At 36.6% G+C, this 16,037-nt stretch overlaps 3 protein-coding genes across 3 annotated transcripts; all 3 read right to left on the bottom strand.

Moving 5' to 3' along the window:
• Window positions 1-5,597: 5,597 nt before the first annotated feature.
• LOC145907175 (uncharacterized) lies at window positions 5,598-7,543 on the bottom strand. Its single transcript, XM_082994604.1, has 7 exons — window positions 7,486-7,543; window positions 6,878-6,984; window positions 6,675-6,782; window positions 6,400-6,604; window positions 6,123-6,230; window positions 5,973-6,067; window positions 5,598-5,912 (listed from the first exon to the last, which is right to left on the bottom strand). Exons 1-7 carry the CDS (start codon window positions 7,541-7,543, stop codon window positions 5,598-5,600), a joined length of 996 nt encoding a protein of 331 aa, XP_082850730.1.
• A 1,017-nt stretch (window positions 7,544-8,560) lies between these two features.
• On the bottom strand, window positions 8,561-10,344 carry LOC145907174 (putative methyltransferase-like protein 24). The gene is made up of 6 exons (XM_082994603.1): window positions 10,248-10,344; window positions 9,630-9,718; window positions 9,355-9,559; window positions 9,086-9,193; window positions 8,936-9,030; window positions 8,561-8,875 (listed from the first exon to the last, which is right to left on the bottom strand). Exons 1-6 carry the CDS (start codon window positions 10,342-10,344, stop codon window positions 8,561-8,563), a joined length of 909 nt encoding a protein of 302 aa, XP_082850729.1.
• A 1,087-nt stretch (window positions 10,345-11,431) lies between these two features.
• Window positions 11,432-14,960, bottom strand: LOC145907173 (putative methyltransferase-like protein 24). The gene is made up of 7 exons (XM_082994601.1): window positions 14,880-14,960; window positions 14,359-14,425; window positions 12,501-12,589; window positions 12,226-12,430; window positions 11,957-12,064; window positions 11,807-11,901; window positions 11,432-11,746 (listed from the first exon to the last, which is right to left on the bottom strand). The coding sequence occupies exons 1-7, from the start codon at window positions 14,958-14,960 to the stop codon at window positions 11,432-11,434; spliced, it is 960 nt and encodes a 319-aa protein (XP_082850727.1).
• Window positions 14,961-16,037: the final 1,077 nt, after the last annotated feature.

Raw genomic sequence — 16,037 nt, 5'->3', positions numbered from 1 at the left:
CATGTCGGACGAATGTCTGTGCACTGATCAAACGTTGTGTCGTGAAGTTAGAGGAAGTTGTCCTGTGAATGAAGTGTTTTGTAATAACACCTCAACTTGTTTAAGCCAGGTAGTTGCACTGTGTAATACAAGTGTTCAGTGTTACAATCAAACTAATACTAAGTATTGTTTAAATGAAAAACAGTTAAAATCGTATCTGTGCCCAGCAAACTTGAAAAAGAATCCGTCAAGTCCAACTCGCTATAAATGCACAAAACTAGAATATTATTTGAGCAGGTATCCAACTGTCCCAAGGGATGAATTGCTTCAGTACCTTCCATTTGTATGCAGTGGGAAAGTACAACACCCATATGGAGTTTCCACTAAAATGTACTGTCCAAACTTTTTTAGATGTTTCAACAAGGGTGAGATTAATATCGCCAGTGATCGCGTATGCGACGGAAAAATCGACTGCGACGACAAATCGGATGAGTTTCTAGAAAATTGTAAAACTACCCGCTATTACTGCAAGAGCAAAGGAAGGATTTCAATTGCAAGAAAACATATTTGCGACGGCATAGTTGATTGCGATAACGGAATAGACGAAAACCGTTGTCGTTGCGAGGGAACCAGATTTTATTGTTTAAATTCACAACCTCTTTCCGTTAACAGAAAGCTTGTCAACAATGGAATCGACGACCGTTCGGACGGAAGTGACGAATGTGTAAATTTAGTGAACAATGCATTCGCAAACGTTAATGAAATGATTGCAAACCCATTTTATCGTGCTTTCTTCTGGATTATGGCAATCTTAGCATTGTTGGAAAATTCGTTTGTGTTTGTCTCAACTGCTTGTAGATTAGCAAAGTCGAACAAGGATCAGAACGTGTTTGTGTGCACTAGCGTATTCATTCTTAACCTCTCAGCAGCCGATTTTCTAATGGGAATTTACCTGTTGGGGATCGTTGTCCAGGCAACTCGGTTTTCTGGTTCCTATTGTTTGTTTGATAAGGAGTGGAGATCTGGAAGCTTATGTTCAGGTTTTGGAGCAGTTGCACTTGTATCATCGCAAACGTCATCTTTTACTTTGGCGTCCATGACAACATTTCGTTTGATTTCTTCATTGAAACCCTTTGTTATGAGGAATGCCAGTGTCGTTAAAACTGTAACTGTTGCAGTCTTTTGCTGGGTGGCAGCTATTCTTTTAGTTATTATCCCATTGTTACACATCACTTCCAAGTATTTTGTTTCCAGTGTCTGGTTTCCAAACAATTTTTATCAAACAGATCTTGTGTCAAGAAGAAATATGTCACTTCTGGCGCAAAGAGTTTCAAATATTAAACCTGATACTTGGCTTGAGGTAAAGAAAATTATAACTGATATGTTTCCAAGGCAACCAATTAAAGGGGAAATTGGTTATTATGGGGAAACAAGCGTCTGCATGCCACGACTTTTTGCTACAACTAATCAGTTCGCTTGGGAATATTCTACATTCATCATCACAATCAACTTTCTAATGTTTGTCTACATGGTAATTGCTTATGTTTTTATTTTCAAGGAAAATTATAGTATGAGAGCATACCGGGGCAACGATAATAGCTGCAAGATGCAGAAGAGAATAAGCAGATTGATTTTGACTGATTTCTGTTGTTGGATTCCGGTTTCCATTATGGGATATCTGAGCAAAGCAGGTGTTAAAATGCCTCCGGATGCTTATGTGGTGAGTGCTTGTCTGTTGCTACCGATCAACAGCGCACTTAACCCCTTGCTCTACTCTAATATATTGGAACGGCGCTTGGGTCAAGCACGAAAGTCATTTAGGCATGCGGTTTTGTCACGGTATGATTATTCAACCGCAAAACACCACTGGCTCCATTGATTTAAATACTGTTGTTTACCACCGTATGCGAGCGACACATTGTGGTCTGTGGTTTGGCAGTTTGTACGAATTTTACAGAATTCTTGTTAAAACTCAAAAATAGCCAGCAGCGTTTATCTCTATTATTGCATTCTGGAAATTATTTGAGCTGATCGTCGAGCGATTCTTTATGGTTCGATTTTAAGTGCCGTCAAAAGCGAAAAAGTCTTGATTTAATTCCACCCATACATTACTGGCTATATAGTCACTAGAAAATAAAGAAGGAAATAATTCCAGTGATTTAGTGCTGCAAAAAATGAGCGCCGTCTTCCATTGTTATCCTCCAAAATAAAGGTAAAAAAAGGATATTTGTTTGTGAACATTGTACTAGTTCAGTAAATGCACATCAAGGAGGGTGTGTGAAATACTGTTAAAAAAAGGCTGCAGGGCGCATTCCGCCTTAAAGCACGTCATCAACAACCTGCAAAAATCTCCTGCGCGACGAATCAACGGCTTTTAATAATGAATGAACGCGGCTCCAGCAATCGCAAAATTATTTATAGCGACCTCACCACACAAAATATCAGATGGGAGATAGGTGGCAGTATGACACTTCACGATCCGCGATACCGTCGTCTTGTTATTCTGCGGCTTTGCTGCTCTTTATATGTCCCATAATATACAATTTCCTCAAAGACCCAATCTTTGACTTTTCTATAAAGATATAGGCCTCCCTAAAAGTGTATTTTCGCGAAGGTTTCACTAGGAGACACTATAGGCGGCACACACCACCATGTTGACTATTAATACCACTGTATTTGCGGGACAGGGAGTGTTTTTATTGCCATCGCTAACAACACGCAGGTGGGTGATATTTCTTCTTTCCTGTCCCATCTGTCGTGGAATCGTGGTGGGAAGTTATTTTTGCCCCGAAACAATTACACGTTTGCCGCAGTGAAGTTGCGTTTGTTGCATCGTTGTAGCCAGTGGAAACATTCTGTGGGAAGTAAATATTTTGTATCTTGAAAATATGAAAAATATCTTGACGAAGAAAACGCGAAAGTCATTTTTCAGTTGTGTAGGTACGGTCCATATCTGGAAATGAGGAGGCATCGAAACGTTCGTATTTTGACTTAATTCAGATATTTAAATTTCATGTACATGTAGACATAAACAGTTTTGAAATTTTACTTCTTTTCAAAAAAGAAAATGGTTTATATATATATATTTATATATGTGTGTGTGTCCATTTTTACAAAGAGGTCGTAATACACAACAAAAATATGTACGAAATTATTCTCTTTTTCTTTCTCTGATCTCTTGACAATATATTTGCCGGCTACCCTATATCTCACACCATACAAAACGTCTCACTGATTAAACGTAACTAAAAATCCTCAATGATTTATTCGTACAGTAAACAGAGTATTTTTAAGCCTCAATACTTATGTGATGATTAGGTTGTTTCCATAACAACACACATGGTTGAGAAATGTGATGGCTTATAAAGGACGAAAGTGTGATAGAAGAGAGAAAGAATTATTAGGAGATGACAAGCAGTGGTTGTTATCGGCGGCGCAAGTGCGAGTTCGGTGATTGTGAAACAAAAGGGAAGTAAAAAGGACGAGGAAACGATACACAATACATGCAACCGCGATTGGCGACAATGTGGCGACAGTCTGACGGTTTGAATAAATTGGCGGTGACTTTTAACAAATTGCGGAAACTACAAGCAATTGTTAACGACCAATACGAGACGCTCTTTATTGGTTTAATGTTTTAAAATCATGCTCTTAATTTCGTGATGCGCACTTTCTTCACGCTTATTTTCAACTGTTGAAAGTAACTTTCGCATTGTTGTTTGCAAGCCCTGTAGGCATGCATTTTAACAGATATATATTTGCATGAAATTGTATTCCTTAAAAATTAGCCTCTGATTTTCAGACCTTTCAAAGTCTTATTTGAGATAGGACATTCGAAGCTTTCTAATCAACAGGTTGTTTGTAAATGAAATAAGGTCATTGAAACAATTAGTCATAATCTTTTCATTAATATGAGTTCTGTTCCATAAATTGAAATTCTTAACTATTCGCGCACATTACAAGTCACACTGTTATTGATACGTAAAAAAGTAAGAGAAAGATTTGTCAAAAAATTTTGGGAAACCTGAAAATTACAATATAAAATAACGTGTAATTACAGCAGCTGATGGAATGTTTTCTTGCTGGCGTAAACTTTTCTGCATTACGATAGTTGAACAGTTGACTATTTGGCTTATTACTACGTTGAACTGAATTGTTGGAAGCGAAATTTGGTTCAAAATGTTTTGTTTTGGCCAAAATATTAAAAAAAGCAAAATGCAACATCGTTCAAAACATTTTTTTGCTGTCCAGTATAGTTTGTGTGTCAACTCGAAACCAAACTTTTGCCTTCCGCCGTTTAAGGAATTTATTCAGCAGATGTCACCGATTCTCATGCAACGTGAGAGAAAAAAGAGAAGATAAGGTGACGACTTTCATGACACGATTTCTTCACAATTCATTCTCTTCACGCGTCAAAACTTCTCATATTTTCACTCAAATAAATATGTTTTACTCACTATTAACGAATGTTATGAAATAATTGCTACATTAACTATGATTTTTAAAATCAATTGGTGCACCTCATATATCTGTGATGGTAGTATTGGTTGATACGAAATATTCATCAAACTTTAAAAATATTAGGATCACAATGGAATGCTTTATATAAGACCCAAAACTGTTATGATTGTTTTTACCAAGAAGTGTCATCGATGGCGGTATTTCCTATTTTGCACACAGATTTAAAACAATAGCAACATATTACTGGTTTGAAAGGAAATTCTCAGTAAACAACAAGCAACAATGAACAAACAGCAGATAGTCAAACTAAAAGGTATGGCATTCTTGGAAGAAAGATTTATCTACATCTTTGTATTGGGTAAGCGAACCTCACTGGGCGTTATTTCCATCGAGGACTTGCATTCTAATGACAATTTAATTGATCTTTTAAGTTGTCTTATGGATTTGGGTTTCCAAAAATTTTTACGTTGGCCTTTAGTCATCAACAGTGGCTGATATTTGTAAATTGCACTTACAAGCAGCGATGAATATGTTGCTTGTAACATGAAACATGGTGTTACAAGTTAAATCATTACATATTTCTTCACTTATGAAAATGCGTTTTAAGGCTATTCTTGGTTTCGAAATAAAACGGCATTTAAACTATTTTCGAAACGTGGTAATTTGTAGCGACAAAAATATAATGTATGTGCAAAATAGGTATAATAATTATTGAGAACTGCTATCCGGAAGGTACCAAAACGTGGAAATACGTGTGTCTGCTAGTTGGCTAAAAGTTAGCCCAGTGCCACAGTCTCCAGCTGCACTGATGAGAGCTTGCAAATCGAAAGAGTGTGTATATAACTGTGTGAAGCTCTCAATACTGTAATAAAAAACTGTCTATAATAAAATACAACAACGTGAAGGAAGCTATTCTTAATTGCGCGGTACCGTTTAGAAAGGCCACATAACAACAGTTGGTGCACACGATGGGGCGATGCATTCAATTAAATTTTTCTTTGCAAATATTTCACATTCTAAATTAACACAACTGCAGTACATTGGAACTTAAAATAGTGTAAATAATTATTTGTAACTTACATAATATTACCATTTTTTAACACTACAACACCACAATTCGTTTAGTATTTAGTCGCGAACGCTGCCCTTTAAATTCATCAAATTTGGCAAGGTTCAGGGTTCAAGTTAACGAATGCAACCTCCCACAAAATTACTTCATTACCGTTAACAATGTTGACCTTTTTGTCCGTTTGGAAAAAGTTGACATCATTTTTAACCTTTCGCTCATACCTCACATTAACGGTTACCGCGTACAAACGATATTTGTGTTCGTACAACAGTGCCAGCTGATGATAGAACATTCTGCAACGCTCTAACCACTTAGGATTGGAAATGGGCCCAGGAAGGTGAATTTCTAAACCAAATTGTCTGACGCATTTGTACAAACCGGTGTCAAGAAGTTCTTGCAAGACCTGGAACAAAAGAAAAATTGTCATACAAAATTGAGATTTATGGCACATATCATGTCTTACCTGGTCTTCAAATCCTCCCCCAGCTGGGTTGTCTATATCCACCTTTAGGTAATCTAAATACCTTCCTTTGTGACCCAGTTCTTCGAGTATCGTACCTTGGTAAACAATTTCTGTCATGTCTAATAACGAGTGTCTGTCGCTGTAACTCACGCAAAGTTCGCTGTTTCCATCCGCTTTGGTCGTGGTTCTCACTGCTGATACCGATTTTGTGAAACACTACTCCAGAATCCCGTCTGAATCCATCCTCCGGTTTCTTACCTGCAAGAAAATGTCTGGTTTATGTGTGCGCCACTTTTTTTGATAAAAGAGTTTTCCAGCTAAAAATGTTTGCAAATATTGTTTGCATGTAAGCCAGGCAAACTTTTTTAAAAATGCTAAAACTATTGTTTTTTCAGCAAATTCCCTAAAACATAAAACAATTTTCTACTTGGATCAAACGATTGAACTTCGCATCCTTTTTTTGCCATTACGTCATCGAAGCTAAAATCTCCTCCCACGCCGAAAGAGAAAACCAAACATTTGTAGCCATCAGTGTTTCCCTTCCAAAATTTGGGTTCCAAACATACTGGATAAACACCGTCGCCCAAAGCTGACTGATCGCCACCGTAGTTTTCAACTTGCAAACAATGGTACTGTAATTCAAATAAAAAAATTATCTAAAATCAAGTATTTTTCCAACAACAAAACAAACAAATTTGCCACCTGTATTTTGTAAATATAATTCCATAGACGATCGAATTCCTGTTGAGGTGAAGATTGTCCTGGTGGACCAAACTTTAATTTCTCCTTCGCTTGAATTACAACAAGATCCTACGTCACATTTGCTGGAGTATTCAGTTGTTATGGTATATTTATGATAACTTAACCAAATAAATTAATATTATTTCTTAAATTTTATCTGATACGTGGTAATTCCCAGCATAAGATGCAACTTTACTGTTTTCCAGGTTAATTTTGTTGGTTGAAACGTCCGTATTTATCTTCAGTCTTAAACGAAGTTCTCGAATCTCAGCTATATTAATCAAAAGTAAAGGTACGGTAAAAAAATTTGTAACGATGCTTTGTAATTTGTAAATTTCTTCGACGTACGTGACACCATAACACTGTTTCATACGTTAGCGCAAAAATGCACTGCATTTCGCGGATTAAAGAACATGACTACCCCTTAACCAGTGCTACGATGTCAGCCACAAAAATTACATAGAAACCTCGACTGATATTAACATGTAAGCAAATCTTTCCATTTATGTGAAGTTTTAGGTTTTGGAATTACAAACTTCAAAGAAATGCAAATGTCCACATAGTGTAAGGTCAACTAACCTGCTAAATAACGTAGAATATAACAGCAACTACTATCAGCAATTTTAATATCAGGTACCTAAAATCTTTCCTTGCTTGTCCACATAGTGTAAGGTCAACTAACCTGCTAAATAACGTAGAATATAACAGCAACTACTATCAGCAATTTTAATATCAGGTACCTAAAATCTTTCCTTGCCAACATCATGATTACCTATTGCAAGCAAAATAACTTGAATATTCTTGATCATGTAATCACAAGACAAGTTCATGTTCTTCTTCAATAGCAAAATTCGAAAAACTTTGTGATTTACGTGAAACGTAATAGATTCATATTACATGACCTGAAACATTTTGTTTGTTTACTTTCATGGGACACATACATCAACACAGTCTGCATAAAATATCTGTAAGAGGTACAATTTTATAACACCAGCGCGTTATCGATTATTACGCCTAATGATATTCAGTGTTGTTGTTTCGCCTCATACACACGCACGACAGCAATGGTGCACTGCCTTACCACAGCTCCGTATTTGCAGAATGTTCCGCAATTCATTCTGCAATTGCCTACCATTAATATGCGTAAGCGTCGTTAGCCTTGTTTTGCATTCCATTTTTTTTAACTAACACAAAGAAACACAATACTCAGAATAAAGTACTGCGTACCTTTCGCAATTATAAAACAACCATAAAGTATTAAAGCGTTAAGTTATGGATATCACCAAAACATCGAAAACAACAATTTAGGCTGTTTAAACAACTTCTATGACCTATCGCTCTGCAAGTCTTAAACTCATATACGACTGTACCGTGCAGCTCACAAAAACACAACGAGTGTAATGTAAACAACACAGTTCCTCTACAGTTTCGAGGGAATCATTCATGAATCCTTCCACTATCGAGTCAACCACACGCCAGTACCGACGATTTAATGTTCACAAACATTGCCTTTAAAAGCAAATGATATTTTACATGTAATAGGGAAAAAAATGCACAGCAAACTGCAAACAGAGCAGTAATAATAAATGACGGAAGCTATATTCTTAATTGCGCGGTACCGTTTAGAGAGGCCACAAAACAACAGTTGGTGCACACGATGGGGCAATGCATTCAATTAAATTTTTATTTGCAAACCATTTATTTTCAGAATTTACATGACTACAATATATTCGAATTTAAAATACAGTACTTAATCTTTTTGTAACTTATATAATATTATAACTTTTTAACACTACAACACCACAATTCGTTTAGTATTTAGTCGCGAACGCAGCCCTTTAAATACATCAAATTTGGCAAGGTTCAGGGTTCAAGTTAACGAATGCAACCTCCCACAAAATTACTTCATTACCGTTAACAATGTTGACCTTTTTGTCCGTTTGGGAAAAGTTGACATCATTTTTGACCTTTCGCTCATACCTCACATTATCGGTTACCGCGTACAAACGATATTTGTGTTCGTACAACATCGCCAGCTGACGATAGAACATTCTGCAACGCTCTAACCACTTAGGATTGGAAATGGGCCCAGGAAGGTGAATTTCTAAACCAAATTGTCTGACGCATTTGTACAAACCGGTGTCAAGAAGTTCCTGTAAGACCTGGAACAAAAGAAAAATTTTCATACAAAATTGAGATTTAAGGCACATATCATGTCTTACCTGGTCTTCAAATCCTCCCCCAGCTGGGTTGTCTATATCCACCTTTAAGTAATCTAAATACCTTCCTTTGTGACCCAGTTCTTCGAGTATCGTAACTGGGTAAATAATTTAGGTCATGTATAATAACGAGTGTCTGTCGCTGTAACTCACGCAACGTTCGCTGTTTCCATCCGCCTTGGTCGTGGTTCTCACTGCTGATACCGATTTTGTGAAACACTACTCCAGAATCCCGTCTAAATCCATCCTCCAGTTTCATACCTGCAAGAAAATGTCTGGTTTATGTGTGCGCCATTTTTCTGAATAAAAGAGTTTATCAGCTAAAAAAGTTTTGCAAATATTTTTTGCAGGCAAACTTCATTAAAAATGCTAAAACTCTTGTTTTTCCAGCACGTTTCCTAAAACATAAAACAATTTTCTACTTGGATCAAACGAGTGAACTTCGCATCCTTTTTTTGCCATTACGTCATCGAAGCTAAAATCTCCTCCCACGCCGAATGAGTAAACCAAACATTTGTAGCCATCAGTGTTTCCCTTCCAAAATTTGGGTTCCAAAGATACTGGATAAACACCGTCGCCCAAAGCTGACTGATCGCCACCGTAGTTTTCAACATGCAAACAATGGTACTGTAATTCAAATAAAAAAATTATCTAAAATCAAGTATTTTTCCAACAACAAAACAAACAAATTTGCCACCTGTATTTTGTAAATATAATTCCATAGACGATCGAATTCCTGTTGAGGTGAAGATTGTCCTGGTGGACCTAACTTCAATATCTCCTTCGCTTGAATTACAACAAGATCCTCCGTCACATTTGCGGGAGTATTCAGTTGTTATGGTATATTTATGATAACTTAACCAAATAAATTAATATTATTTCTTAAATTTTATCTGATACGTGGTAATTCCCAGCATAAGATGCAACTTTACTGTTTTCCAGGTTAATTTTGTTGGTTGAAACGTCCGTATTTATCTTCAGTCTTAAACGAAGTTCTCGAATCTCAGCTATATTAATCAAAAGTAAAGGTACGGTAAAAAAATTTGTAACGATGCTTTGTAATTTGTAAATTTCTTCGACGTTCGCGACACCATAACACTGTTTCATACGTTAGCGCAAAAATGCACTGCATTTCGCGATTTAAAGAACATGACTACCCCTTAACCAGTGCTACGATGTCAGCCACAAAAATTACATAGAAACCTCGACTGATATTAACATGTAAGCAAACGTTTCCATTTATGTGAAGTTTCAGGTTTTGGAATTACAAATTTCAAAGAAATGCAAATGGCCACAAAGTGTAAGGTCAACTAACCTGCTAAATAAACTTGCCAAACTACGTAGAATATAACAGCAACTACTATCAGCAATTTTAATATCAGGTACCTAAAATCTTTCCTTGCCAACATCATGATTACCTATTGCAAGCAAAATGACTTGAATATTCTTGATCATGTAATTACAAGACAAGTTCATGTTCTTCTTGAATAGCAAAATTCGAATAACTTTGTGATTTACCTGAAACGTAATAGCCTAATACTTGACCTGAAACATTTCGTTTGTTTACTTTCATGGGACACATACATCAACACAGTCTGCATAAAATAGCTGTATGAGGTACAATTTATAACACGAGCGCGTTATCGATTATTACGCCTAATGATATTCAGTGTTGTTGTTTCGCCTCATACACACGCACGACAGCAATGGTGCACTGACATACCACAGCCCCGTATTTGCAGAATGTGCCGCAATGTATTCTGCAATTGCCTACCATTTATATGCGTGAGCGTCGTTAGCCTTGTTTTGAATTCCATTTTTTTTCCATTTTTTTAACTAACACAAAGAAACACAACACTCAGAATAAAGTGCTGCGTACTTTTCGCAATTATAAAATAACCATAAAGTATCAAAGCGTTAAGTCATGGATATCACTAAAACATCGAAAACAACAATTTAGACTGTTTGAACAACTTCTATGACCTATCGCTCTGCCAGTCTTTAACTCATATATGACAATACCGTGTAGCTCACAAAAACACAACGAGTGTAATGTAAACAACACAGTTCCGCTACAGTTTCGAGGGAATCATTCATGAATCCTACCACTATCGAGTCAACCACACGCCAGTACCGACGATTTAATGTTCACAAACATTGCCTTTAAAAGCAAATGATATTTTACATGTAATAGGGAAAAAAATGCACAGCAAACTGCAAACAGAGCAGTAATAATAAATGACGGAAGCTATATTCTTAATTGCGCGGTACCGTTTAGAGAGGCCACAAAACAACAGTTGGTGCACACGATGGGGCAATGCATTCAATTAAATTTTTATTTGCAAACCATTTATTTTCAGAATTTACATGACTACAATATATTCGAATTTAAAATACAGTACTTAATCTTTTTGTAACTTATATAATATTATAACTTTTTAACACTACAACACCACAATTCGTTTAGTATTTAGTCGCGAACGCAGCCCTTTAAATACATCAAATTTGGCAAGGTTCAGGGTTCAAGTTAACGAATGCAACCTCCCACAAAATTACTTCATTACCGTTAACAATGTTGACCTTTTTGTCCGTTTGGGAAAAGTTGACATCATTTTTGACCTTTCGCTCATACCTCACATTATCGGTTACCGCGTACAAACGATATTTGTGTTCGTACAACATCGCCAGCTGACGATAGAACATTCTGCAACGCTCTAACCACTTAGGATTGGAAATGGGCCCAGGAAGGTGAATTTCTAAACCAAATTGTCTGACGCATTTGTACAAACCGGTGTCAAGAAGTTCCTGTAAGACCTGGAACAAAAGAAAAATTTTCATACAAAATTGAGATTTAAGGCACATATCATGTCTTACCTGGTCTTCAAATCCTCCCCCAGCTGGGTTGTCTATATCCACCTTTAAGTAATCTAAATACCTTCCTTTGTGACCCAGTTCTTCGAGTATCGTAACTGGGTAAATAATTTAGGTCATGTATAATAACGAGTGTCTGTCGCTGTAACTCACGCAACGTTCGCTGTTTCCATCCGCCTTGGTCGTGGTTCTCACTGCTGATACCGATTTTGTGAAACACTACTCCAGAATCCCGTCTAAATCCATCCTCCAGTTTCATACCTGCAAGAAAATGTCTGGTTTATGTGTGCGCCATTTTTCTGAATAAAAGAGTTTATCAGCTAAAAAAGTTTTGCAAATATTTTTTGCAGGCAAACTTCATTAAAAATGCTAAAACTCTTGTTTTTCCAGCACGTTTCCTAAAACATAAAACAATTTTCTACTTGGATCAAACGAGTGAACTTCGCATCCTTTTTTTGCCATTACGTCATCGAAGCTAAAATCTCCTCCCACGCCGAATGAGTAAACCAAACATTTGTAGCCATCAGTGTTTCCCTTCCAAAATTTGGGTTCCAAAGATACTGGATAAACACCGTCGCCCAAAGCTGACTGATCGCCACCGTAGTTTTCAACATGCAAACAATGGTACTGTAATTCAAATAAAAAAATTATCTAAAATCAAGTATTTTTCCAACAACAAAACAAACAAATTTGCCACCTGTATTTTGTAAATATAATTCCATAGACGATCGAATTCCTGTTGAGGTGAAGATTGTCCTGGTGGACCTAACTTCAATATCTCCTTCGCTTGAATTACAACAAGATCCTCCGTCACATTTGCGGGAGTATTCAGTTGTTATGGTATATTTATGATAACTTAACCAAATAAATTAATATTATTTCTTAAATTTTATCTGATACGTGGTAATTCCCAGCATAAGATGCAACTTTACTGTTTTCCAGGTTAATTTTGTTGGTTGAAACGTCCGTATTTATCTTCAGTCTTAAACGAAGTTCTCGAATCTCAGCTATATTAATCAAAAGTAAAGGTACGGTAAAAAAATTTGTAACGATGCTTTGTAATTTGTAAATTTCTTCGACGTTCGCGACACCATAACACTGTTTCATACGTTAGCGCAAAAATGCACTGCATTTCGCGATTTAAAGAACATGACTACCCCTTAACCAGTGCTACGATGTCAGCCACAAAAATTACATAGAAACCTCGACTGATATTAACATGTAAGCAAACGTTTCCATTTATGTGAAGTTTCAGGTTTTGGAATTACAAATTTCAAAGAAATGTAAATGGCCACAAAGTGTAAGGTCAACTAACCTGCTAAATAAACTTGCCAAACTACGTAGAATATAACAGCAACTACTATCAGCAATTTTAATATCAGGTACCTAAAATCTTTCCTTGCCAACATCATGATTACCTATTGCAAGCAAAATGACTTGAATATTCTTGATCATGTAATTACAAGACAAGTTCATGTTCTTCTTGAATAGCAAAATTCGAATAACTTTGTGATTTACCTGAAACGTAATAGCCTAATACTTGACCTGAAACATTTCGTTTGTTTACTTTCATGGGACACATACATCAACACAGTCTGCATAAAATATCTGTAAGAGGTACAATTTTATAACACCAGTGCGTTATCGATTATTACGCTTAATGATATTCAGTGTTGTTGTTTCGCCTCATACACACGCACGACAGCAATGGTGCACTGACATACCACAGCCCCGTATTTGCAGAATGTGCCGCAATGTATTCTGCAATTGCCTACCATTTATATGCGTGAGCGTCGTTAGCCTTGTTTTGAATTCCATTTTTTTTCCATTTTTTTAACTAACACAAAGAAACACAACACTCAGAATAAAGTGCTGCGTACTTTTCGCAATTATAAAATAACCATAAAGTATCAAAGCGTTAAGTCATGGATATCACTAAAACATCGAAAACAACAATTTAGACTGTTTGAACAACTTCTATGACCTATCGCTCTGCCAGTCTTTAACTCATATATGACAATACCGTGTAGCTCACAAAAACACAACGAGTGTAATGTAAACAACACAGTTCCGCTACAGTTTCGAGGGAATCATTCATGAATCCTACCACTATCGAGTCAACCACACGCCAGTACCGACGATTTAATGTTCACAAACATTGCCTTTAAAAGCAAATGATATTTTACATGTAATTGGAAAAAAATGCACAGCAAACTGCAAACAGAGCAGTAATAATAAATGACGGAAGCTATATTCTTAATTGCGCGGTACCGTTTAGAGAGGCCACAAAACAACAGTTGGTGCACACAATGGGGCAATGCATTCATTTAAATTTTTATTTGCAAACCATTTAATTTCAGAATTTACATTACTACAATACATTCGAATTTGAAATACTGTACATAATCTTTTTGTAACTAATCTAATATTGACATTTTTTCACAGTACAACACTATAATTCGTTTATTTAGGCGCGAACGCTGTGATACATCAAATTTGGCAATGTTCAGTGTTCAAGTTAACGAATGCAACCTCCCACAAAATTACTTCATTACCGTTAACCATGTTGACCTTTTTGTCCTTTAGGGAAAAGTTGACGTTGTCAAGAAGTCCCTGCAAGACCTGTAACAAAAGAAAAAATATCATACAAATTGAGATTTAAGGCTTTAAGTTTTGGAGCAACATATATCCCAACCTTGCGAAACGGTGTAAGAATTGGCCGCACGCATTCGCCACGACGCAGGTATGTGCGACTTCGATTCCAAACCCGCCGGATGAAGCGCTGCACACAAGGTTTTTTTGCTCCATAGCCAATGAAGCAGAGGCAATTTTTAAAATCAACTGTGATAAGCTGATGCGTGCTATTGTGGTTGCCATGCAAACTGAAGACCTTTTAGTGTTTTTTAGGCATAAACTTTTTGAGTCATAGTCGTGTGAAAAACAAATAGTGTTTTTCTGCGTCATCATAACGTATTTTGATGGCTAGGAAGTCCCCCTGAGATGTGAGGTGTAATAACTTTATTACACACGGTTTTAAGCAAATGTTTGAGGTTCCCTTTAATCGAGGGTGACTCACTTTCAATGTACAAGGTGGAATGTGTTGAGTTGTTGTCTTTACTTCTGTAGGTAGATAATTCTTCCGACACGTTGTAGTCATGGTTTGGACATAGCGTACAAATGAAAGCAATATTGTTGCGTTCTAAACAGTTGTGTGTGATCAATATATAAGTTTATTTACATTAGCCACCACATTTTATTTAAATACCATCACAGCCTCTTTGGATTAAAGACATTTACCTAAGATTATAGACATTTATCAGAAAACGTAAAATGGAAAGATGTGGGAACAAATACTTGGATTGAGCATTGGATTGAAACCATCGCAAAACCAGCAAGTATTTTAGTGACAATTGACTCTTTCTGCCATCCACGTTAAAAGTTACGTTTGCTGATTTCGTTTACCGTTATATCACACATCCAACATAACAGGTAGGAAATTTTACGCCAGAATAAAAACAAAGGTTAAGGAACGCTACAAGAACATTAATATGAAAAGTTTTTCGGAAAGTGAACACTACTTGTGAGTTTGTTTCGCTGGGTGTTTAGTAATTTCAGGACAGGGTCTGGTATCTTTGTATACGTCATGAGGTTTATAAAAAACATAATGTAACTTAGTTTCACATTTTGTTTCAAACCTTTTGGATCTTTAAACCGTGGTTCAAATGTTACAAAATCAACCAATCAAACCATCGTTAGCAAACAAGGCTAGCATTATTCATTGCGCCACTTTTCCTTGAACAAAATCTACACACCCTCGTTATGACAAGCTGTGTGTTGATAAGCCATGTTTCTCTGTCGTTCTTATCATTTGATCTGCTTCCGATTTCGTGTTATCGGGCAACAAGAAGTTGTTTGCTCTGATTAAAGTCGTCGGCAATCCAGAGGGCTCGTGCAACTTTAACGTTCTTTCAGTTGCCCTACGGTTTTATCTTCACACGCACCGCATGCTTGCGGCCGCGGTGCTACGTCACGCAAGTAGGTCACCTGACTATTCAGAGTGTCTTGGAGGTTACCACCAGCAGCCTATTTGTTCGGCCAGTTTTAACATTTCATTTTCAGCATTTTACTTTTTTTTTCTATTTCATTTTAGAACTGAGGAAGCTTTTAGCGAAACATGTATTCTTTACAATAAATGCGCTTGACACAAGGTTATGTTATATTGTAATTTTGCAAA

The sequence above is a fragment of the Ascidia mentula genome, chromosome 6 (assembly GCF_947561715.1).
Source record: "Ascidia mentula chromosome 6, kaAscMent1.1, whole genome shotgun sequence".
Classification (NCBI taxonomy): domain Eukaryota; kingdom Metazoa; phylum Chordata; class Ascidiacea; order Phlebobranchia; family Ascidiidae; genus Ascidia; species Ascidia mentula.
Note: the sequence above shows the minus strand (reverse complement) of the source record. Positions and strands in the feature narration are given on the sequence as shown.

Coding starts and splice junctions, on each gene's coding strand:
- LOC145907174 (XM_082994603.1), bottom strand. CDS start 10,344: ATGATGTTGGCAAGGAAAGATTTTAGGTACCTGATATTAAAATTGCTG. Junction 9,719..10,247: donor TTGGCAAGTTTATTTAGCAG/GTTAGTTGACCT, acceptor TTGTAATTCAAG/CGAAGGAGATATTGAAGTTA. Junction 9,194..9,354: donor AGTTCACTCGTTTGATCCAA/GTAGAAAATTGT, acceptor ATTTTCTTGCAG/GTATGAAACTGGAGGATGGA.
- LOC145907175 (XM_082994604.1), bottom strand. CDS start 7,543: ATGAACTTGTCTTGTGATTACATGATCAAGAATATTCAAGTTATTTTG. Junction 6,783..6,877: donor CTTATGCTGGGAATTACCAC/GTATCAGATAAA, acceptor AATGTGACGTAG/GATCTTGTTGTAATTCAAGC. Junction 6,605..6,674: donor ATTATATTTACAAAATACAG/GTGGCAAATTTG, acceptor TTTGAATTACAG/TACCATTGTTTGCAAGTTGA.
- LOC145907173 (XM_082994601.1), bottom strand. CDS start 14,960: ATGACTACAACGTGTCGGAAGAATTATCTACCTACAGAAGTAAAGACA. Junction 12,590..14,358: donor AAAGGTCAACATGGTTAACG/GTAATGAAGTAA, acceptor TTGTAATTCAAG/CGAAGGAGATATTGAAGTTA. Junction 11,747..11,806: donor GGGGAGGATTTGAAGACCAG/GTAAGACATGAT, acceptor CTTTTGTTCCAG/GTCTTACAGGAACTTCTTGA.